The sequence below is a fragment of the Eublepharis macularius genome, chromosome 13 (genome assembly GCF_028583425.1).
Source record: "Eublepharis macularius isolate TG4126 chromosome 13, MPM_Emac_v1.0, whole genome shotgun sequence".
Classification (NCBI taxonomy): domain Eukaryota; kingdom Metazoa; phylum Chordata; class Lepidosauria; order Squamata; family Eublepharidae; genus Eublepharis; species Eublepharis macularius.
In genome coordinates this window covers 26,521,802-26,545,772 of record NC_072802.1, presented here as the reverse complement: position 1 = coordinate 26,545,772, position 23,971 = coordinate 26,521,802, and the positions used below count along the sequence as shown (strand labels likewise).

The 23,971-nt window shown below is 38.7% G+C and overlaps 1 protein-coding gene across 1 annotated transcript in view; it reads left to right on the top strand.

Moving 5' to 3' along the window:
* The window catches only part of DIAPH2 (diaphanous related formin 2), a 444,699-nt gene that overhangs the window by 61,113 nt on the left and 359,615 nt on the right, over positions 1-23,971 (top strand). The window contains exons 6-10 of the mRNA XM_054995941.1: positions 3,863-4,002; positions 14,455-14,529; positions 14,611-14,680; positions 17,614-17,750; positions 18,443-18,551. Coding sequence (XP_054851916.1) covers positions 3,863-4,002; positions 14,455-14,529; positions 14,611-14,680; positions 17,614-17,750; positions 18,443-18,551 — 531 coding nt within the window. The remainder of the gene's footprint in view (positions 1-3,862; positions 4,003-14,454; positions 14,530-14,610; positions 14,681-17,613; positions 17,751-18,442; positions 18,552-23,971) is intronic.

Sequence of the window (23,971 nt, the reverse complement as noted above, 5' to 3'; positions counted from 1 at the left end):
CCGCTGTGAAGCATAGGAGCATTCCTAGGCCATGCACCATGACACCACTACCCAGAAGTGATGTCATTGTGCTGTGCTGGGAACATGCATGTGGAAACATTGCAAAAGGGTGAGTGCTGCCCCACCCCCCGCTTGCTAAGAGGATCAGGGAACATTGTATGCAGTGCATATTTATGAGAGCTGGTGTAATGATGTGGTTAAAAGTGTACACTTTGAGCTATGAAATCATGGGCTCAGATTTCACTTAGCTTTAGATCTCACTACAGTTAATCAGCTCTCTCTCTATTACCAGTGGTTAGCATGGAGAAAATAAATTGAATCCTCCTTACAAAGCTGTTGTAAGGTTTGCTGATAATATATATGAAGCAGTCTAGTTGAAATCCCCTGTATAAATACTAAGTATTACATACACTAAAATATGCATTAACTCAGCGCTAAAGTAGATTCTTACTAAACTGTCAATGTTGATGGCTGTTTAAAAGAGAAGTGTACCTATTAGTTCTTTGGGGAAAAAATTGAAAAATAATTTTCTTGAGGCAATGTAGTGCAAATGTTTTCAGGGTTGTAGTTCTTAATGAAAAGAAGTGAAGCAGTTTAGTGTTCGACTGAAAAAGATGGAAAGTAATTATGATGATGTTGACTCATTATAAGCTACTGAACGTTTTAACCAGCTCATTCCTGCATAGATATTCAGGCAGTCTTTTGGTTAGAAGAAGCACTTCTTACCTTAATGACCTAAATTTGTGTTGCCCACTTTAAGCAGGTAAAGAATTATAGCAACTGTACTGCTAAAATTATTCTACTGACAAATGTATGCCAGTTGAGGAATTTCATCAATCGTTCAAACTTTACTTCCAAGATAGTCAAGTACATCAGATTTTGCAGTATTTTTAAGAGCAGGGCTTTTTTTTCTGGGAAAAGAGGTGGTAGAACCCTATTATCACATGCACTCCTGGAAATGCGTGATGACATCACTCCCGGAAGTGAAATTGCTTACCGGAACCCAGCAGAATGCATTACGATGAGATAAATGTTAGTAAGCTTGGAAAATTACACTATTATGAGAAAGTTTTTTTTCCCTTTCTGTATCCTCTACAAAAAGTGAAACCTTCCATTCCCTTTCCCAAACATTTAATTTCTTTGGAATCATGTTTTAAAATATGCAAGAAGGAGGGGGCCTCTAAAAATCCAATACCCATCACACAAATCTAAATTCTAACAGATTCCCTCTGCCAGCGGAGAAAAAAAAATCCAAAATTCTTTCTCAAAATTCCACAGAGTCTGAAATTCCTAATCTAATGAATATTGAATTTTCAAATTTTCAGGAAAATCAAAAAGAGTCCTGTAGCACCTTTAAGACTAACCAAATTTATTGTAGCATAAACTTTCGAGAATCACAGTTCTCTTCGTCAGATGCATGGAGGGCAAAAAGAAACTGGTCAAATATAGAGGAGGAGAGGGGAGGGCGGAGTAGATGCAAACAGCTCCTTCTGATATGGAGATCAGTTTGCTTCTAATGAGGAGATCAGTTACCTCTGATAATGAGATAACCATTCATAGTCCCTATTCAGTCCCAGCTTGACAGTGTCAAATTTACATATGAATTCCAATTCAGCAGCTTCCTGTTGGATTTTGTTTTTGAAAGGTTTCTGTTGAACTACAGTGACCTTTAAGTCTTTGATGGAATGTCCTGGTAGATTGAAGTGTTCATATGTAAATTTGATTTGACAGCAATTGAATATTGTACCTTGTAAAAAATCATAAGAATGTAATCGTTTATACTGATTGTATTGAATTTTATGGATATATATTCAAGGAAAGGTTATAATGGTCATTGTAAGCACTTTAATTTTGCACTAAATTAGATATATGCACTTACAGCACTTGCACTTTAAAAAATTGAAACTATTGAGTTGTACTGTTTAGTCTCCAGTGGAATTCTCTCCTCTTAGTGGCAAGGTACCTCCTGCTAGGGCGGAATGCTTCCCACCAGCAGCCTTTATTGCCCGCTGCTGCTCTTGAGTGGCAGCAGGAGAAAAAAAATATATTGACGTTGTATGTATTGTTATGATACTTCTGGGGAAAACGCAGAATTAGCCCTAGGAATTGCTGGAAGTTTTGTGGTAAAACTATCCAGAGAGTTACGGACATCAAAAGAATATGCTGAAAGTGCAGTTATATTTGCATTCCTTGAGCTACCTTATGCTACTTCTGTGTTTTCCCTGGCAGTGACATAGCGGTACACATGATGTTGCACCTCCTCCCATGTCCCTGCCCTGAAGGTCCTATCAGTGTAGCAGGCAAGCATGTGAATGCCTTATATTGAATTCATTAATTGATCGTAGCAGTTAGATAGCAAGTATCCAGAGAGTTACTGACAACAAAAGAAAATTATATTTGCATGAAAAACAAGTTGTTCCTTCAGCGCAGATTTGTACGGCTTGGTGATTTTTTGTCCTCCATAAATAGCTGAGTATATTTGCAGTATTCTGGTTCTTATCAATAAATAACGATTGCGAAGTATTACAGAGGTTAAATGTGTACATGTTACCACACACAAAAGGAGTACCTTTGAACTTTTCTTATTTTTTCTTGATATGATATACCTGTAATGGAGAACCAGCCTTGTCAAGGGTGCTCACTCACTGATAAAACTCACAGTGAAAGTGGTAGAAGGAGGAAGCACATGTATTTGTATGCAAGTAGGTTGGAACATTGGTAGCTCATTGTTATGGCCAACTCCATGCACAACCGTGTTAAATTCTCTTTCCCCTTCCATCTTTTTGATTGTGAGCTGTATCTGTGGATGAGGGGAAATATTCTGCTACTGTATTTAGACCCATTAGTCACATGGACTAATATTCATTAATTTGAAAGAAGATCTGTGGTATCGATGATGGCTTTCCTCTGTTTTATAACAAATTTGGGTTACTAAATTTATACATGTTGTTTTCTGCTTTTGAAGATTCTGGCCTTGCACTCTTGTTGCATTTGTCACATATGGCTTAAGAAGAAATCTAGTATTCCAGACTTCATTACCTCCTCCCTCCCCTCATATAAACATCTTAACCAACAATTGATGTGTGCTACTGAACAAACTGATACTCATTTGGGCAACTGTGACAGTTTGATCAGCTTAATCCTTCCTTATTATTTATGAAATTCTGAATTGTGACATTCATTTTCATTCATACTCATCCAAATTGTAGTTGCCATATGAGAAGAGAAGGGCTGGGCAAAGGGCATAAAATAAGCCAACATCTTCTGGGTGAATTTGAGTGATACACATATTGATCAAAGTAGATAAACACGATTTGAAGTACTCATGAGGATAAATGAACGAAAAGATCACTTCCCTGTTTTGTTATGATGTAACTCAAAGCAGAAAGCTTATTGGTAGCTAGTTGTCTTTGTTGATATATTGAACAGCTATGCATTTGCATGTATAGCTTGCATTTCTCACACATGCAGATATATGTTCCAAACATGCTACTGTTATTTCCAGCAATATGTGTAAACACAATTATAGTTTGAAAATGAACATCCACTCTTTTGGTAAACAAATTCAAGACACGTAGATTGTGGCCTTTCATGCCATACAAAATTAAGCTCACTCTCTGAAGTCAGTACACTTAAACACACTTAACTGTTGGATTGGGGAGTTTGTTTCCTCTAATAAATATGCGGGAAGATGAGCGGTGACCTCTTTAATAAACTTACAAGAACTTGTTGGTAAGAGGGGAACATTGGGATATTGAAAGGAAAAAAAAATGCTGTTGTTTAATGTGTTAATCATATGAGTAACTCTTGCATTTTTTGTTGCATTTTAAGAAATAACATGTTCCTTTTTCCCTCCATTAAGGGAGGCCTGAAAAACAGTAAACATGAATGCACTCTGTCATCCCAAGAATACGTCCATGAATTACGATCGGGTATCTCAGAGGAAAAACTTCTCAACTGCTTAGAGTCTTTGAGGGTGTCTCTAACGAGTAATCCAGTCAGGTGAGTTTGGGTAATTATTATCCAAGGAAATTTTAGTTGGTGATTTACAGTTACATAGTTGTCAAATCCAAGTCAAAATGCTTCACATAGGAAAAATACAGTTCCTCTGTTCTCTTGAAATATTTCTTATATGCAATTCTGCAAAGCATGAAGCCTTTAAAACCAGAATAGATGCTTTTACACAATCAAAAATTGCAGCTTTTATTCTGAACCCAGCCATTGCTAGCCAAAAACTTCTCTCTTGGGTGAGTATTCTTGTGAGTAGAGTAGTTGCATAAGAATCCCCTTTTATTAAAAATCTTGATGGACCCTTTTGACCTGTGAGGTGAAAAGATTGTCCAAATTACTTATGTCTGATGATCAGTGAGATACAAACTTGAAAAACTGAGAACTACTAATAGGTAAGCTAGCTGTGAGCAGTTTTCTATGTGTACCCTTATGATCTGTTTCCTAAAAATGAGTTCTGGTGGATTCCAAACATGTCTTCTTTCTCCTTGTAACTTTAAATTTGGAATGGAATACATTGAGGTTATCTAAATGGCCTTGACAGGTACCTTCTGTAGATGGATGGATTAATATGATTTTAGAATAACACAAGGGTGTCTGTTTGAAGCTGGCAATAAGATCTCAAACTACATTCCAGAAAGGAATGTTGATAGGCTATCATTGGCCTGATGGATGGGGCAGGAGAATAAATATGCCAAATTTGTCCATTTGGCCACCCTGTCATTAGCTAGACTTCACACCTTGCACCTAGTACTTCAATTTGCACATGGGTTTAATTTTGGTGCGGAGTGCAAAGGTCCTTTAACCTCTGTTTTTAAGGTGATTGCACAAAAGTTGCCTTGGAGGGAAATTTTGAAGTTATATCCCATTTTATGATTATTCTGGTAAGGGACCTCCTAAATTGGAGGGAAATACTATAAATGAGGAAGTTTGGTCTGTAGCTCTGTGCTGGTCTCCAGTAATTCCTTCAATACACCTCAGTAGGTTTTCCAATGGGGGAACGGGAGAAGAGAGAGGTTCAGGCATTTGTGAGTATATCAAGTTAGCTGCTGCATTTTTTTACTGGTGTTCTGCATGCTTCTACCTGACTATAGAGTATTCTCAGGTATCTGTGCTTTCTAGAATATATGTCCAATCAGTTTAAAAAACTGATCTCTGGATTTTGAGACTAGATCACTTTTGCGAGCTTGCTGCCTGAATTTCACACACATACAAGGGGCATGGTGCTGAAATGGATAGCTCCAGCAGAGAGAGAGAGGGAAGAGTGACCTCAGGAAGATGATAGCCTGGCTCAGTAGTGGGACTGGCCTAAGGGGATAATTAATCCAGAAGTGAGACTGCCCCCACATTGATCACATTCTCAAGGAAGATTTGAAGATCTCTTTGTGGTGGCAGACTATCTAAGTTTATCCCAAGGGAAAAGCAATGCTTTTTTGAAAACATATCTTGCATGGTCCTTGGGACCAGAATACAGCTAGGGAGCCAGGAATGAGGATATGTTTGCAGATACTGCTTTCTTCTCTAATAGACATTTAAACTAAAAAGATAAGAAGGTATAATGCCAAGTGAACTCATCCCTTAAACTTTTTCTGGTAATGCAGTACGTTGCCAAATAGTTGCATGGCATTTTTTCCCCAGAACCTCTTTGCCATTCCAGCTCCTCAATACCTGCTTGCTTAAATATGTTCAATAGTGGCCTTATGTAAGTTGGCAACCAGATGCAGTAATTCTTGCAAACATGAAAATATTGGGTTTTATTCATGCAAATTTCCCACAGCTCTTGACATAAGGTTAGCATGATATTTACAACAAGGACACTGAGAAGTTATGTAACATAATGTATTGTAAACATTGTATTGTCAAAGGCTTTCACGGCCGGAGAACGATGGTTGATGTGGGTTTTCCGGGCTGTATAGCCATGGTCTTGGTATTGTAGTTCCTGACGTTTCGCCAGCAGCTGTGGCTGGCATCTTCAGAGGTGTAGCACCAAAAGACAGAGATCTCTCAGTGTCACAGTGTGAGATCTCTGTCTTTTGGTGCTACACCTCTGAAGATGCCAGCCACAGCTGCTGGCGAAACGTCAGGAACTACAATGCCAAGACCACGGCAATACAGTCCGGAAAACCCACAACAACCAACTATTGTAAACATTGTTATATACATAGGTGATGTTGACCCCACCTTTTCCCTTGGCTCATCAGCATTTTTGATGTCCTGTTGACAAGAATCACCAGTTTATCTTGGCTTTTCACATCACTGCATTTGTATCCAGTTCAGGGGTGGTTCTTCTGGCTTTGTGTTGTGTGCTATTAATCCCTGATTGACACTTGTATACAAAGTGTATTCCTTGCCCATTCTGTTGACAACAGTGCAGAACACATGGTATACATAGAGACAATGTGTTAAATTCAGCACATTTTGTGGTGGAATGGGAGAAAGGACAGTATTTTCTTCTGGAGAAGGTTTGGAAACTTGCCATGTAAATATGGCCTTGACGTAATTGATCCAAAATAAAGGCAGAGGAAGGTGAACAGAGTCCTCTGAGACATGCTTTGAGAGATCCAGCTTGCCTGAGTTCTTCAGACTGCACCATTGCTTCATTGTTTTCCTTGCCTTCTCCATTAACTGCTCTTGCATTTGTTTCATGAATAAGCGTTATCTATTCTGTTGCCTGCTTTATGTTAAAGTTTCCCCACGCTTTCCTTTTTTGTTGTCATCTGAGTCTTAATTGTCTTTTGAGTGAAATGGCTACGCTTGGGCTTATCTTTCTCTTCTTGTACTCTGAGTTGCTGTTATAGTTTCAGCTGCTGTCTTTGTTCAGATGACTTTCAAATCTTCCTTTGAACAGCCATTAGAATTCTGCATTGTTGAGTTCTATCAGGGAAGTATCACTGCTAGTACATTTTGTATTTTCAGATATTTGGCTTCAGGCTTAGACAAGGAGAAATTAGCTAAACCAATCTTCTGCTCTATCTGTGACTCGAATTGTATCTATCTCCTTTTTCTCTGGGTATATTTGAAGGTAAGGACATAGGAAGAAGACGGTTGGTTCTGCTTATGCTTCTTTAAATATCCACAATCTGAATATTATTACTTGGATATATTTTTCTTGTTTTCCATTTAAGTTATTTATATAGGTTTTTAATGAAACAGATAACCTTCCTCATGTGTAACCCTGCCCTCATATTTTCATCTCATTCTTTCCAATTTTAAATCCTCAGCCATTCTGTCAGTGGACACACATTAACAGAATGGGAAATCATGAAAAGAGGAGGGTTGCCATTGCTTATCCATGCACCCTTTATGTCAATAAAGTTTACTGGAACTGGAAAAGAGGAGGGGAAGCTTAGGTGATTTGTAGGTACAACTAAAGGAATTTTAAGCTTCCACCCTGACCTGGACAGCCCAGGTGAGCCTGATCTCATCAGATCTCCATAAGTCAGTTATAACCTGAGGGCACTCTCCACCACAGCTGAAAGGTTCTCCATCCAAGGGTCAATATATGGAGGATTTATGGCTTCCTAATGCTAGTGAGTAAGCTAGACTATCATATTAGTCCTTAAAATTTACAGGCAATGATGAGCCATGATTGTCCATGCTAATAGTATGCAGCCAAGGATTAAGTTACAAGTAGATAAATTCAAGGGTGCATGGATAACAGGGATAATTCTTTGCTACACCTCCCCCAGAATGGAGTAATAACGTGAATAACAGCATATGAGACAGAGTTCCATCTGGCTCCGCACAGCTGATCATGGTTGGTAATTCCATAACTGATCATGGTTGGTAATTCCAAAGTGAAAAAGTTTAAAAGAGTAAAGTGAGCCCATAGAACAATTTTGTGTTTAATTAAAACTAAAGAAGACATTTTAATGCTTGTGATGCCATGTAGACGTGGGATGGTGAGTCTGGTGAGTAGTGAGGTATCCTTCACTCAACCAACTTTGGTCAAAATATGCAGTTTTACACTTTAGGTCTAGTGAAAGGAATGCTCATTCCAAATGAACAACAACAGCACTTATATACGACTCTTCTAGAGAGATTAGTGCCCTACTCAGAGTGGTGAACTAGGTCAGTATTGTTATGCTTATCCCCACAATACAGCTGGGCAGCTGGTGCTGAGAGGTGCGGCTTACCCAAGCTTATAGCACTAGTGGGATTTGAATCAGCAGAATGCTGATTTGCAGCCCAACTACTTAACCACTATGCTGCAGCAGATCAGTACAGGTTACGAAGTCATAAAATAACATTCACTTAGCAACAGTACTGAACCTTTTCTCATATAATTAATAGGATCAAGCAGAATCTAGAAGCTTGAAGACAAGAACTTCAAGCTTCTAAAACTTAAAAGTTAAATGCTCACAGAACACAATCTAGACCACCGTTTGGAGAGTGTTTCATACTTGAAGCATCAACACAGAGAAGACCCTGCCCTTTGTAGTCTTGCCAGTGTAATTTATCACAGGCAAGTTTGTATGGGCCTCCCTGGAGGTTTGTTGCGGAGCCAGCCTGGAGTATTGTTCAGTGTGATTGAGCTTTGTAGCCCTCGTTTCCAGGATGTATATTCTGTAGCGCCTCTCAAAAGGCAATTTGGACCTTGATGGCTCTGCAGAGCCATCTAGTGATAGAGTGTTGTATAGACCCAACCAGAAACAATGTCCAGAATTACCCCCTTTGCTACTGTCAGTTCTATACGTGAACGTGATAGTTGGTGTTCTTTCACACTGCTAATATCAGCGACCAAAGTCTGAGGTATCTTAGCAAAGAGGAGAGAGGAGTACTAACAATGCAAATAAATTAATAAATAACAGGATCCCTGATTGGCTGATGATTGGGAACTATAATGCTTGTGGCATTCATGGAGTATTATTGAATGACTGGGAGCATTTAACACTGTGGCTGTACATTTTCTTTTCAAGAATTCAATATTTAAATATAAGATGTCGATGATTCTAAAAATGATATCAGTAGCTCTTCAGTTACATAGTGTTGTAGGTGTCCTCCAGCTTCTCTTTTGACCACTTAAATGAGCATTAAATCTTCTGTTTGGAGGATTAAAAGGACTTGAACAGGTTGTTGATAATAATGAAGCTAATGTTTTTCCGCTTCATTTCGATTCAGAAAATAAAGCCTACAAAAATATACCAGCAAATTGTTAGAGGTTAACTGTAAATACATTCAAAAGGTCAGAGTACTCTCAAGAAATATTTTTAGGAAATTAGAAAAGGTAGACCACAAGGGAAACAATGTTGGTTGATGATGTCGTTATATGGCAGCAGTATACAACATTTTTTAATATCACCAGTTGAAATGTACACAGAAATATGATAGTCAACAAGGGTGGTCATCTTTAGATGATTGATGACATGAGGAACTCCTGCTGGTTTCATACATCTTCTTATGTTATGTGTATTGTGTTTCACCTTGCTTTAATAGAAGTAGGTAAAATAAAAGTGGGAAGTGTTTTGGAACATTTATGGAATGTTCTGTACTTTACAGCTAATTCACAGTATATTTACAAAACTCAAAGAGTTGTCTGAAGCTGTAGTGAGGCTGTAGCAGATGCAATCATAACAAAATAAAAATAAAATTGTGGTCTCAGGAGATATGTAATTCAGATTTAATTTGATGCATAATCAGTATATGTATTTGAGAAATCACAGAAGGCAAAATTCTACTGGGTAGTTTCTGTGTTTAATATGTCAGGTTTAGAATTGCTTATGCTCTGTTTCAGCATTTATTTAGCTCTGTATTGGATTTCTGCGGGTTTTAAATCTTTGCAAAATTGCATTTATATACCGTTTCATTGTTTATTGAAATATCATTGTAGTTGACTGCACTGACTCACACTGTGTAATCCTCCTTGAGTCTCAGTAAGAAAGTGGACTACAAATATATTTTTTTTAAAAATGCCTTTATTTTTTAGCAAATGACTTTAGTAAGGACTAAAATCAAAAGAACTTCAGTTCTGGAAAGCAGTGGAATGCAAAATACAGCATTTCCCCCCTCCCATGTACAGTACAGACTACAGGGATCAGCAACTCTTGAGATGTACCGTGTGGCCTCCTGTTGCTAGTCCATAAGGAAACAAGGTATATGAAGGGAGCAATAGCTGTAGCAACGGACCTGGTAATTCACCTTGCAGAATCAGAAGGGAACCCTGGCTCATAAATCTGTTTTTTCCATAGAATCAGCCTTGAATGTAACTAGATACCAAGCAGTAGTTTAATCTCTCTTCACCTTTCTTGCCACCAACAGCACACAATTTCTCCTGTCCCTCTGCTCATTGTTGTTTTGAGTTCTTCCACTTCTCTTAGTGTATCAGTACTAATGATAATGATCACATGCTATTGCTGACTCTTCCTTTTAGTGTTGATATATTCCTCTTTTGGTCAAAGATTTGCAACCTATAGGAGGCTAATACATAGCCTGTGCATTTTTAAGCTTAAAACATGCTACTTAAGGCACAATAAGTATGTTTGTGTTTGTAATGTTTTTCATTTAGTTGATCTGCTTCTTGTGTCAGCTATAATCTTGACAGTATAGGTCAGGGAGAACAGTGAGGAGATGACACTCTTCTGTGACTACTAACATGTGCTTTGCTTGCTTCCAGCTCCTTGAGATGCTATATTGAGCAAACGATAGAATGCTGACTTAAGACACAGTTTTTTATTTGACCTCTAGCAAATATGTAAAACATACAAATAAAGATTAAAAAAATTACTATATACCCCGCATCAGATTCCAATGTCTCTTGGCGTAGAAACATTCCCACAAAACATAAAACATTTTTGTTGGCAGAAGTCATCACAGTATCCAAACAACCAGAACCTGAAAACACCCTTTCACATTGGGTTACCAGATTCTGCCAGGGATGAAAAAGGGAAATAGGGGGCCGTGGGGAGTGGAGTCAGCTGGGGGCGCACCTGTGCTGTGCTGAGAATGATATCATTCTTGGCACAATGTGAAAGTATTAAGGCCTGCCAAGGGCTGATTGAGTAAAAATAAACCTCGAGCACTAAATTGGGGCTGAGTCAGCCTCCATGACACGACTCGTCGCTTCCAGGGCGCATCAGGAATGACGTCAATTCTAGTTCAATGCAGTGATGTTCTGGAGGGTGTGGGAACATGCTTTGCCCCCACCACTGCCCAAGTGAGAAGTGGGGTGGGGGCTAAACTGGAGGTGGGTGATCCCTGCTGCCATTGGAGGACTGGCAAACCTACTTTCACATAAGGGTGGAATGTTTCTTTCCGGTAGATTTACCTTATCCCTTTTGCTTGATGAATAACACTAGTACAGTTATGTTCCTTTATAAAGCTGCAGTTTTCTTCAACAAAACTATGTTTTGAAACAAAGATAGTAGGAAAGTAACAAACCTCTGTAAATTTTAAAAGAAAAGATCTAAAATTAATAATTTATAACATTGTATCTTGAAGGTAATTTTCTACCCTAAGATGTATCTGAGGTGAGGCAAATGTTCTGGTTGTCAGAAAGTGTTTCCTAGACTGTCAAGAGAGCCTGTATCTCCCCAGAATATTTAAAATGCTTCCATGGTTCAGTATGTTTTGAAAAAAGAAAAGTCATGGGATATTTTGATATTTCTAATACATTATATGGACTGGGGTAAAAAAAAAAACACAGAAGTGAAAATCAGTAGATTTGGTGGTTATTTTGTCCACCAGGTGTTTCTTTGTTTATGAAAAGAAAACTATAAGTAAGTGGCTATATTTTTAATTCACTCTGAGGTTGTGTTCAGCTAATCTATATTTATATTTTTCCTCATTTCCTTCTTGACCTACTTCTTAAGTTACATGAAGTGAAATTTATCCTTGTGACTGTGTTCTATTTATTTGGTTGTTTGTTGAATATTGTCACTTAGAAGAAAATGATTTCCATATAAACAAACTGTTAAAGGTTGCATTGCACGTGTTTTTGCTTTCTGAGCGATATTTCTTATATTCGACATGACATAATGCATGGCAAATTTCTTTTCTCTCATCCTTACAAGAATCAGCCCTTTGGCTTCTGAGTTGTCTTCCCTTAGACCATATTTGATTACAGAGTAATCCCTGCAGTTACTACATTGGAACTGTGTGGCATGTACCTTTTGGTTAGTTTGTACCCAACATTAGCAAAAGTCCTTTGGGTCATGTGTTCCATATCCTTCCACCCTTCATGTGCATCACCAGAATTGCAAAAAAGACTACCAAAAAAATCTGTCAGGCACTTTAATGAACTGCAGTTGGTTTCTTGTTTACAGATCATAATCCTAAACCGAGTAGGGTCAGGGAAAGGATATGATCCCCAGAACTTTGGCTCTTTCTTGATACATATCTAGATGCAGCCTATATATGTGTCCAAGTAAAATATATTTCACATCGTGATTCTTTTTTTAAAATATAATTTAAATTTTATTTCTCAACATGCTGTACAGAAGCAAATTCAATGGTAGCCAGTATACATACATAGTACCACTTAGAATTATAAATCTTACCAATCAAAACCTATGTGAGGCCCCGCCCCGCCGGCCGCGCCTCCCCCTCGTTCTGCCGTCCTCCGGGCGACCACCAGGGGGAGGTTGAGGGTGCTCCCTGTGCCTCAGACTAGATAGGGGCAGTGGTTTGGGCACCAGAGTCTGCCTCCTATCTGCTGCTCTGGAAGTCTCTCGCACTCTCTCTCTGACCAACCTTCCAACCAGCCTTCTCCTCCTTGGCGTCATCGGGAGCTTCCCTCTTCTAGCCCCTCCTGGCTCTGCCCCCTGGCTCTCCCCCAGTCCCCTCTCCAGAACCACCCCTCCCTGGCACCGACACCTGGCTGCTCCCACCTGGTTGGGCCAAATGCTCCTCCATCACCCCCTTCTCCCCTGCCATTGCCTCTGAGCTTGATTCTCCCCTCCCCCGCCCTTCGCCAATCCCCAGCGTCCCTTCAGACTAGGGAGCCCTCCCAGGAGCCATCCAGCCAACCCAACGCTAGTTATGTTACTTAACTTTAAAGAATTCCAAAAAATACAAGAAAGGCATTGCACAAAAGAATAACAAATATTTTAACATTTCATGAAGGCTAGTATATCAGAACACTTCATTCCATCTCAAATTTAAAAGCATTTTGTAAAAGACAAATATTAAAAAGTTACAATCCAAATACCCAGGAAATAGCTCATATATACTCATACCCCTAGCACAAATAGTATACCACTTAACATCTGGTTTTAACTCCTAGAAGAAAAGCCCAGTTAAACAAAGGCAAAGCTATAATAATTAACAGACCACATACATGCCCTCTAACTCAAATAAATCTGCTTAGTATTATTATTCCTCAGACCCCTATCATTTAAAATAAAAGCATATCTCTATACCAGGGCTCAGATGGTAAAATACCTTTTTGTGACAAAATTTGAAGTATAGGAGCCCAGACATTAACAAATTTATTATACTTTCTTTCTGAAAAAGTGTTTGCCACATTCACTGTTACTTTGAACAACACAACATATTTCCATATACCAAGCTTGGATATTTAAAGATGAGTCATTTTTCCAGTATGCTGCTATTTGCTCCTAACTATAGATTGCTGAGATTAATTCAACCTGTGATTTATTTACTATCTCATCCAATCCCAATTCTAATAAGAACATCTCTGGAGTAAATTCCAAAGAAAGATTTGTTATTTGCAATATCTGAATCTTAATCTGAGACCAGAATCTATGTATTACTGGACATGCCCACCAACAGTGAAAATAATCTGCTATTTGACCACATTTTTTATTACCACGTGGACTTATAGAAGGATAGATACGGTGCAACATGGTTGGAGGGAGATACCAGCACATTATCAATTTTATTATTTGAAACATAGTAGAAACAATAAGGAATCTAATTGACTGGGAGTTCCAAATAGATGGCCAATCTTTTCCCAATATTCTATCCCCACAATCCTGCTGCCATGCCTGCTGATAGGTTAAAGGGTATGAATTCCCCATTTGCAGGATTAATTTATAAAGGTTTGAAACTAAACCCTTATAACCTTCATTTATTGCTCGTTTCAATATATTCTCAGATTCAGTTACTTGCGTAACTATGGTGTCTTTTATGGGAGGAAAGGCAAAGGCATGAGACAATTGAAGATATCTATACCCTTTGATGGGCGTCTGTAACCATTTTTCCCATTTTGTTTTATCTAATAATTTGTTTGTGTTCCACCAGATCTTCTATTCTTGAGTTACAATTTCTGCATTTGACATTTAGCTTCATTCAAAAGCTTCATGTGCCAACCACTTTGCACACACAAACATTTTATATATTCAGTCTTCCATAATAACTTTCAGAAGTGATAGTGATTCCACAAATGCAAGAATGTCGTGTGCTCACTCTGCAAGAGATTGCTAGATTTTGGTTATGCAGATGTCAAAGAATAAATATAAATTTAATATGAATTTTATTTTTCCATAGTTGGGTTAACAATTTTGGACATGAAGGGCTTGGGCTTCTGTTGGATGTTCTTGAAAAGCTCCTGGACAAGAGACAGTAAGTACAGAAATTACAGGGAAAGGGCGAGGGATAGCTTTTAATAAAATGCCTTTGTTTAACGTACTTTTCTCCTTAAAGGCAAGAAAGTATTGACAAGAAAAACCAGTATAAACTTATCCAGTGCCTCAAAGCATTTATGAATAATAAGGTAAGGCTTTCAGTTCGTTCTGGTTTTTACTTTGGATGAGCACAGTCTATCAAGTGATGACTTTGTCTTTAAGAAATTATTACAATAAAGAAATGGAAATTGGATCTACTAATGATACTTTGCCTATTCTGTGTGGTTTATTACTTCTTTTAGAAGAGACAAATTAAGAATAATGGACAATTAGTTTTTGAGTTACTTCAGTGACTGAGAAGCATATAAAAGTTTAGTTTTTTTTTTTTTGAGTTTCCAGTATTCTACCGGATAGGAAAAGGATTTTAGTCTCTTACTGGAAACTCTTTCCTGTCAACAAAGAAATAAATATTTAAAAACAAATCTTGAAGTAGTTCCTTATAAAAAGAAATTGGGTAGTCGTTATATTCAACAGAAATTCAATAACAAAAATATAATTCTTATTTTATTCCTTCATTTAATCAGCAGTATGATGCAAGTTCATTTGGTTTAAAATTAGAATTTGAAATGGGGATTGGGCAGCAAGTGTCACTGGTAACGAATGTCGATTGTTGACTGAGGCCCTTGTTCAATATGTTGATAGAAATAGGACCTTTTAGAATAATAAGTCTGTTAGGGTAAACTAGGTTAACTGGAATGGTAACCAGACATAACAAAATTTGAGCTTGAGTTCTGCAAACAAGATTTCTGTTAAACTTAATTCTCCAAACCTATGGCTCCAGTCCACTGGAGCATTGTTATAGATTGAACGATTTTTTGTCTCTGCAAACACTCTGGTGGATCCTAGCCCGTGTATATGAATATTGAAGTGTGGTGTGTTGTCTAAAATACCAGAGTCAAATAACATCTTTAAATCTGACATAATGAAAGTACGCAAAAATGTTATAGTAATATAAATCTATAAAATCTTAAAACACACAAGAGGTTTAATTTAAGAAAAAATTAAGAAAAAATATAACAATGGGGGAGCAGTGTAATAGAAGTATTCACTCTCTTTCTCTGACAGATATAGGCCAGCTCAATAGAGTTGGCTCTGAGACAACTTCTGTGGTCTCTTTGCTCATACTGGTGAATTGATTGTAGAACCAGCTTGAGCTTTGGGGGCTGTGGTCAGTTGACTTGCCATCATATAGTCTGTGGGCAAAAAGGCCCATTAAGTATACATCTTGTGACATAACTGCCAGAAAGTCCACTTGCCTGTTGTTTTTGTTGAGCCAAAAGGCAAGAGGATCCAGTGCTATCCTATTGGTTGAGGCAACACAATGTTGGCTTCACCGATCCTTTAAGCTGTGAGGGAGATATTTCTCCAAAGGCAAACTCCTCCTCCCCTTCTGCATCCTGGATAAAGGGAAGCAACTGGCACATGGTTAGTTTCTCTTAGGCCTAACTTGTAGTTCTAGTTGGCTCTGACTTTGTGCTTGTTGTCTGCTGCTATTATTCATTGTCAGCTTGTAGGCAGTATGTGTGTGTGTGCCTGTGTGCCAACTAGAGATGGGCACAAACCAGAAAAAAATGAACCATGCGGTTCATGGTTCGTCAAATTTCACGAACCACGAATTTTCACGAACCTGCCCCCAGTTCATGAACCAGTTCGTTTGGTTAATGAAAATGTCACATCCAGGTCAGAAAATCATCACTTTCGGGTCAGCAGAAGGTCAATTCCGGGCCAGACCTGGTTAGCAGAAGGTTTGCAGGAAGTCCATCCACTGTTGCCTAGGAAACTGATTGATTGGCACCAGGCTGTCTGCAGTCATGAACCAAAAAACAAACCAAATGAACCAGCCTGAAGTTCATGGTGGTTCGTCAGAAATGGGATCTGATGAACTGCGGTTCACGAACCACAAACCAGCCTGGTTCGTACTTAATTTTGGTTCGTGTTTTGGTTTGTGCCTATCTCTAGTGCCAACTTTCTGTCCCTGCAGAGTTTGGAGGGGAAGTGGTATTTTTTTTTAAAACTCACTATTTTCCATCATGTCTTTGGCATATCTGCCAATTCCCAGAACAGATAAATGTCTTCCTGGCTCTCTCCCCTTTTCCCTACCTTGCCTTCACACAGCAGATTCACTTTGATAATAGGGAGAAGGATGAGACAAAGACATTATACTAGATTCTCAACCTTTTTAATACACAGCCATACCTATGCAGGCTGCAGGGAATTCCTTGGCTTTTCCCTTCTTTTATAAGTGCCAGGAAGATGTGGCCTCTCTGGCTGTTTAACAGGCAATCACTTCACTTGAGGCAGTTGAAGTGTAATGGGTTTTTTAAAGCAACTAATGAATACATAAAATAGATGTTACATACTTTTCTAGAACATTCACAGAAACCATGTATTTTCTTGATACGGTGAATCAGAGTAGATAACATATAAATGACTGGGAATTGTGTTACAATGTAGGTTATACAACCAGTTCAATTCTAAATGGAGTTAGATTCCCCCCTTCCAAGCCCATTGAAGTTAGTGGGGTTCAAAGAGTATAACTGTGCTTAGCATTATAATGAAAATTACTTCACACAATATGGATAGCGAGCTGAGGAATGACATATGAAATATAATGGAAAAAATCAAGTTGGGTATTGTATGTTTCTCATATTTTCACTTTCATTATTTGTATGTCTCTTCTAGTTTTTGGCCAAAATTCCATTTGCAAGATCTAAAACTTGACAAAGCAAATAGATTTGATCAAGCCCAGAAGATAAATATTTTAATTGCTACGTCACCAACTTTTTCAGTATGATGTGAGGCATTTTGAAAAGGTCTCCCATTTGGTAATAGAAGAAAATAATTTATTTGTTGCACAGATTAATAATTTGGTTTGAATATGGCCTGAAAGATGCTTTAGTGCATATTTGTGAAGCTGCTTAATCATTTTGAAATAAGACTGGTATATTTAAATGCACATTTTACAATCCTGGACACTATTTGGAGGCGTCCCTAGCATGTAAACTTTTTTTTTTTGTTTAAGTATGGACTGCAAAGAATTCTAGGAGATGAAAGAAGCCTTTTGTTATTAGCTAGAGCAATTGATCCAAAGCAACCAAACATGATGACTGAAGCTGTAAAAATACTTTCTGCCATTTGTATCATTGGAGAAGAAAATATGTAAGTAATACAGCAAGAAGCTTTCTTAAATGTTGAGTTGGTCAACCAGAAGAACAGACAGAACTGAATTAATTTTGTATTTGGATGTGCATCTTGGTTCCTTTCTCCCCCACTGCGTTTCATTGTCAGAGAGACTTCAAGTGCCTTTGTGATGGTTTATCATCTCCTATTCCTTTTCTTATTTTATTGTGAATTGTGACTTGAGTTACATTGAGGAGACTGTCATAGCATCTTTTTCAGTGCAAGGGAAGAAAGGGTAGAAAATGAGCAGAATTGTCACAGGGTAGGCATAAATTGGATCCCATGACAGAAGTATGTTGGGAAAAGTGTATTCTGAAAAGGCATATACGGAGACATAAAGCAGAATGAGCAGCCCAGAGTCCATATGTTCGAGTTACTTATAGAATTGGTCTGTTGTATATACTGTATATTTTTTCAATCTGTGCCACAGTTTTTTGCACCTGTTTGCATCCTTTCTCTCAACCTTTGTAAAATAGCTGTCTACCTCCAAACTTGGAGCAACCTCCACCCCGCCCCCTCCCCAGAGCTTCATTACTTAGAATTGGCAGGCCTTATTCATAGGAGGGAGACAGAAATATTTTTAAGAAGAGAGTTGCTGTTGTGAATCATCTCATAGATTCTTAAACTTAAGTTACATATATAACATTAAACATTCAAAATGTCTGTTTCAGCCTGGATAAAATTTTGGGAGCCATCACAATGGCAGCAGAGAGAAACAACGGAGAACGGTTCTCTAACATTGTGGAGGGGCTTGAGAATCATGAAGCTTTGCAGTTACAGGTGAGGTTCTCGCCTTTAGCTTTTTAATAAACAATATTCTGTTATATTGTGTAATATAAGCAATTGCAGAAAAAAGATTTGGTGATTATAGTAGAGGGTTTTTTGCATGTTAAGCAGCAGAATATACGAAAGGATTGCTGCTCCATATTTCTTTTATGTCAAACAGTATATCTTCCTTAAGAGGGAAGGTGGTACGATACCTCATCATCTCTCAGAAGCTAAGCAGGGTCAGTACTTGGATGGGTGACCACCAAGGAAGGCTCTGCAAAGGAAGGCACTAACAAACCACCTTTGCCTTTCAGTTGCCTTGAACGCTGCTTGCTGGGCTCACCCTAAGTCAATTCTGACTTCATGACATGCACACACATCTTCCTTTGTGTTGCTGCATTTGAAAATATTATTCATGAAAAAGCCATTATGAGCATTTCTTTATGTCCTATCAATACAGAGTTAGAAATATGGGGGAAGATTTAACATTCAGTGACCAGTAGTTCTGTGGAACGTAAATAGGATATTGAAATGTCTAGAAATGTACTATTCATAAAAATAGTTTCACTGGCTTTGCAATATGTGTAATTGTGGGGGGGGGGATCCATGTGCTCCATATGTGATGAATGTACTTAGTACTACTTCCCCCCCGCTTCAGTGGAGTTAATTTCTGTGCACCACTAGTGTACATTGAGAACCACTTTGGAGTAGTGGTTAAGAGTGGCAGGACTCTAATGTGGAGAATTGGATTTGATTCTTCACTCCTCTGCTTGAAGCTAGCTGGGTGACCTTGGGTCAGTCACAGCTTATCAGCACTCTCAGTCCCACCTACTTTTGTAAACTCCGAGTGGGTGTTAAGTTGTCCTGAAAGGTTGTGTATAAATTGAATGTTATTATTAAAGAAAGGTGTTGTCATTTATTTTGGTCCATAGTATGGGTTGTTTCAAGAGTTGTTTTTGTGCTGAAAGTTTCTTTTTCAGCCGAATAACTTACTATTGGAGCCTAGAAGAGCACAAACTAAAATTTTCCACTAGTTAGCTACTCTGTCTACTATGTGAGCCCCCCTCTCAACACACATATTGTGTATTAGCTCTGAATCATGGCAGGGATCAGATCATCTTGGAATACCACCTTGTGTGAATGAGATAATGATTGAGTTCGTGACTTCTGCCCTGTAAGGTTAAGGCCATAAGACAGGAATCATTTCTGTAATCTTGACATGACAATATGAAAACTTTGAGTAGTAGAAGAAACTAAAGGAAAGATTATGTTCCTTAAGAGGTCAAGGTTATACTGCAGTGACATCCCTTTTCTTTGATGAATGCAAGCAATGTTATGAACACTATAATTGCTAGATCGGTTTTCGTAGCTAGTGAAGATCCAAAACAAAACTTAGTTTTATTGCCACCTGATACTAAAATCGCTAAATAAATAAAAAGAATGAATGAAAATGTCATGGGGAGATCAAAAGCAAATATAAGAAATTCCCTGAACAGTAAATACAGTAAAATGGAATCCATGGTATCACTTCGACTAATATTTGGTGATTTGAACTAAGGTCCAAGTTACACAGTACATGAGACATCCCTTATTAGATTGCCCAGTGCTTTTTTACTTTTACCTATTTTTTATTTAAAAACAGCTACAGATCAGTCTGAACAGGATTGAAGTAATGATGATAGAGAGCCAGTATTGTGTAGAGGTTAGAGTATTGGACTAGAATCTGGGAGACCCAAATTCAAATCCCTCCTCTGCCAAGCTTGCTAGGTAACATTGGGCCAGTCACATACTCTGAGCCTAACCTATAGGATTATTGTGAGGATAAAAATGGAGACTTGTGTAAGCTACTTTGAGTCCCAATTGGGGAGAAAGGTCAAGTATAATGAAGTAAAAAAAAAAATAATGATTAGTGTTGTATAGACAAGGGCACGAATGGGGAAAAAAACCCCGAACACCCTGTTCGTTGTTCGTTGCCATCCACGAACAACGGACATGGACAAGCATGAACTGTTCCTGGACATGTTCGTTGTTCGTGGGGGCCAGAACCACCCCCACCCCAACTCCCCCCACTTAACCCCCCTCCCCTCAAGCCCACTTACCTGGCTCTTTAAAGATTCACCCTGCCGCCTGCCAGCTGATAGTTTAAAGGGCCCTGTTCTGGCAAAAACAGCAGTGTCTTCTGGCAGCTAGTTTGAGGGGTTACAAACTGTCCTTACCAATGTCCAATACCCATCAAATTTGCAGGGGACATAGTTCTCACTGTCCTCTGAAGACCCCCCCCCCCAAGTTTCAGGGAGATTGCACCCTGGGAAAGGCATGATCCACGGGTCTCCCCGTTGGCTGTCATTTTCTCTTCACAGTGGCAAAAACGGGACTCTCTGCTGGAAGTACTTTGAAGGGTTAAAGCCAGAAGGAAAGCCAAAAGGAGCTCAGACAGAGTTCAGTCCCTGCCTTCAGTTGCCAAGGGGATTGATTGCAGGTGCCAGACTGTCTGGCTTGCCGAACGGCTGCCAAAGGCAACAAATGAGGCTTGCAACGACCACCTGTTTGTTTAGGATGGGGCCTCATGAACAGCTTGTTCGCGAACAGCAGATTAAGCTGTTTGTGGGTTTTTTCTGTTCATAATGCTGTTCGTGCCCATGTCTAGTGTTGTACATCTGATTTTTTTAAACAAAAAATTAGTTCTGGTTATGGGGAAGGCCCTAAATATTGATTTTCCCTATATTGGGGACCTTCCATACCAGTCTGGTATTTGGAACTCATTTCAAAAAGTTTCGATCAAGGGGGGCAATTGTACAGGCCCCTGAACAAAGAGTCCTCAGCTACTCTCCATTGTTTCCGGGGTGGGGGGGGAAGAACCTAATGCTTTCTCCAAGGCAATGACGCCTTAACCAAGCAGACAAGAGCAACCACTAACCAAAAAGTACCAACAAAGCCTAACAGAACCAGAAAGCCAGAGGATCCCTGCAGAACCGGCCTATTAGCAGACATATGCTCCAAAACAATCTTACCACAAAGTTTGAGCTAATCTCAACAGCTTGTGTGTTTTTCCCCACCTTTTTGCAGCTTTCCTAAGCAAAAGGAGGAGGGGAGAGGGAAGTAACTCTCAGAGATGGATGGCATCACATGTTAGGGAGCGCTCAGTTGTCTAATCATGACAGTTTTCTCATTGTTCACATGAAAGCATCATCGTGACTAGATAGAACGTTGATGTGCAATGCCATTTGCTTCTGAGCATCATCTCCCTCCTCCCCTCCCTTTTTTGCCAGGAAAACCTTCAGAATCGGGGAGAGGGGACTGCTGCAAACTTTAAATTGCCAGGCTCCTTTATTTAGAATATTTATGGGATTAATCAGGATCAGCAATTCTGGTATGTCCAGGTGTCCTAATATATCCTGACCTGATATACCCAATCACCCATCCCTAGTGATGTTACTAGAGAAGTATATAGTCCTTTCTCCTTTGTCATATTTTTACCTCCCCCCACCCAATGCTGTTTGCTCTGTTGGACAAAAAAGTAAGGTAACATAGTTTGAGAGTTAATTTTTCCTTGTCATACCCCCACATTTTCTTAATTTGATATTTAAGATCAGCTCTTCGGATTAATTGTATCAATTTGTAGTTGTATATGGAGGATTCATGAACATATGTCCTGTATAATCCTGGAAACACTAGACAACTCAAAAATAAAAGAGTCATGTTACTTTATGACCGTACTCTTTTCAAACTCATGCAATTCCTAACAAGTATTAGAATATTTACTGCAACTGCTGCTATCTATATTTATTGTTGGGATAGTATAATTTCCCATATCTTAAACTGTGGTTCTCCACCAGTAACTAATTCTGGCATCTTGTCCTCTAACCTTTGTACTATGGTCTCCCAGGAAAAGGCTAAGAACTGGATGAAAGGAAAACCAAAGAAAGACCAGATATTTTGCCTCCATTGCAGAAGCACAAAAAGGATGAGGTGCACCTAAATATTAGCGGCATTGCATTGCCCTTATGATAAACTCACATATAGTAGTGTAATAGAGAATCTCTTTTAAAGGTTTTTGCATTTATGTGATCTGTCTTGAGATCCTTGACTGAAAGTACAGCTGCAAGACCGATTAACTTGTTCCTGACTAAAATGTTCTCTTTATGATGGTTAACACAAATGATTAATCCAGAATTTCTTCTGGCAAAAAATCACAGCAGATGGCACCTTTTCATTCTATTAATTTCTGATTGGACATGTCCTTTGGCTTGTTCAGTCATGTCAGAGCTGTAACATAACCAATCAATCAAAGGGTTTATTACGGTCACAAGACCAGCCAAGTAAAATACAGATACAGTTTTTAAATACTTAAAATGGGTAAATACATAAAAGATAAAATCATATATATGTATATATATCTAACAGTAAAAACTCACTCACTTCGTTAATTCACTTCCCAGCAATTGACGTTTCCTTCATCAAATGATATACCACTTTCTGAGTGCCATCACACAGAATTTTGCAACTGCTTAAGATACAGTTCTCTGGCTATCCTCTAAAAGGGTTTCGCGACTAAAATCCATGTAATACTCTAATGGTTTAAATCTATAGAGTAGTGGGATAATTAATTGTATTCTTTCTTCTTGATAAAATACACAGTGCAAAAGTATGTGTGTGATATTTTTGACCACTTTATTTGAACGGGGACAACAGCGCTGCTGCAAAGGCAGGCAGGAGAATCTCCCACACAAAACTGCAGAGGGGAATGCATCAAATCTTGCTCTAGAGAAGGCCCATCTACATCTTTTGTTTGTAATGTCCGAAAGATATGGGGATATGGTATAACTCAGTCCTTTTTTAAAGCTCTTATAGCTTAGAGGAAGCATTGCCTCATCATTTGGGGTGATTAAAGCTTTTGCTTTGTTGAGTCCCATATCGAACAGGGCTACCGGGTTCAAGCCAATCAGTTTAATTTTATCAGCTATCTTTGAGCACCATGTAGGATAAGGGTCAGAAGCTAACAACGAGGGAATTAAACCCTTTGGCTCAAGAGGAATTCTTAGCCAGTAATAGATGACACGTTCCCAGATTTTTATTTCAGCTCTGGGCAAACCAGCTTCTTGCCTAAGAATGACATTAGGAGTACATCTAGGTGCATTAAATAGAGATCTGAGAAATTTAGATTGAACCGTTTCTAAGATCTTAACATTAGCGGTTAGTCCCATTTGTGATCCGTATAAGAGTTGCGCTAATGATTTTGTTTGGAATAGTTTCAGGGCTGCAGGTATAAAGCCCGCACCTTCTCTTCTAAAGAATCTGAGGATGGCATTCGCACTCTTTTCTGCAGCATTTGCTGATGAAATCGTATGGGCTTTGAAGTTAGCATTAAACGTAAAGCTGTAACATAACAAGGATACTTCAGGCAAACACAGTGACAATGTTACAGACATATG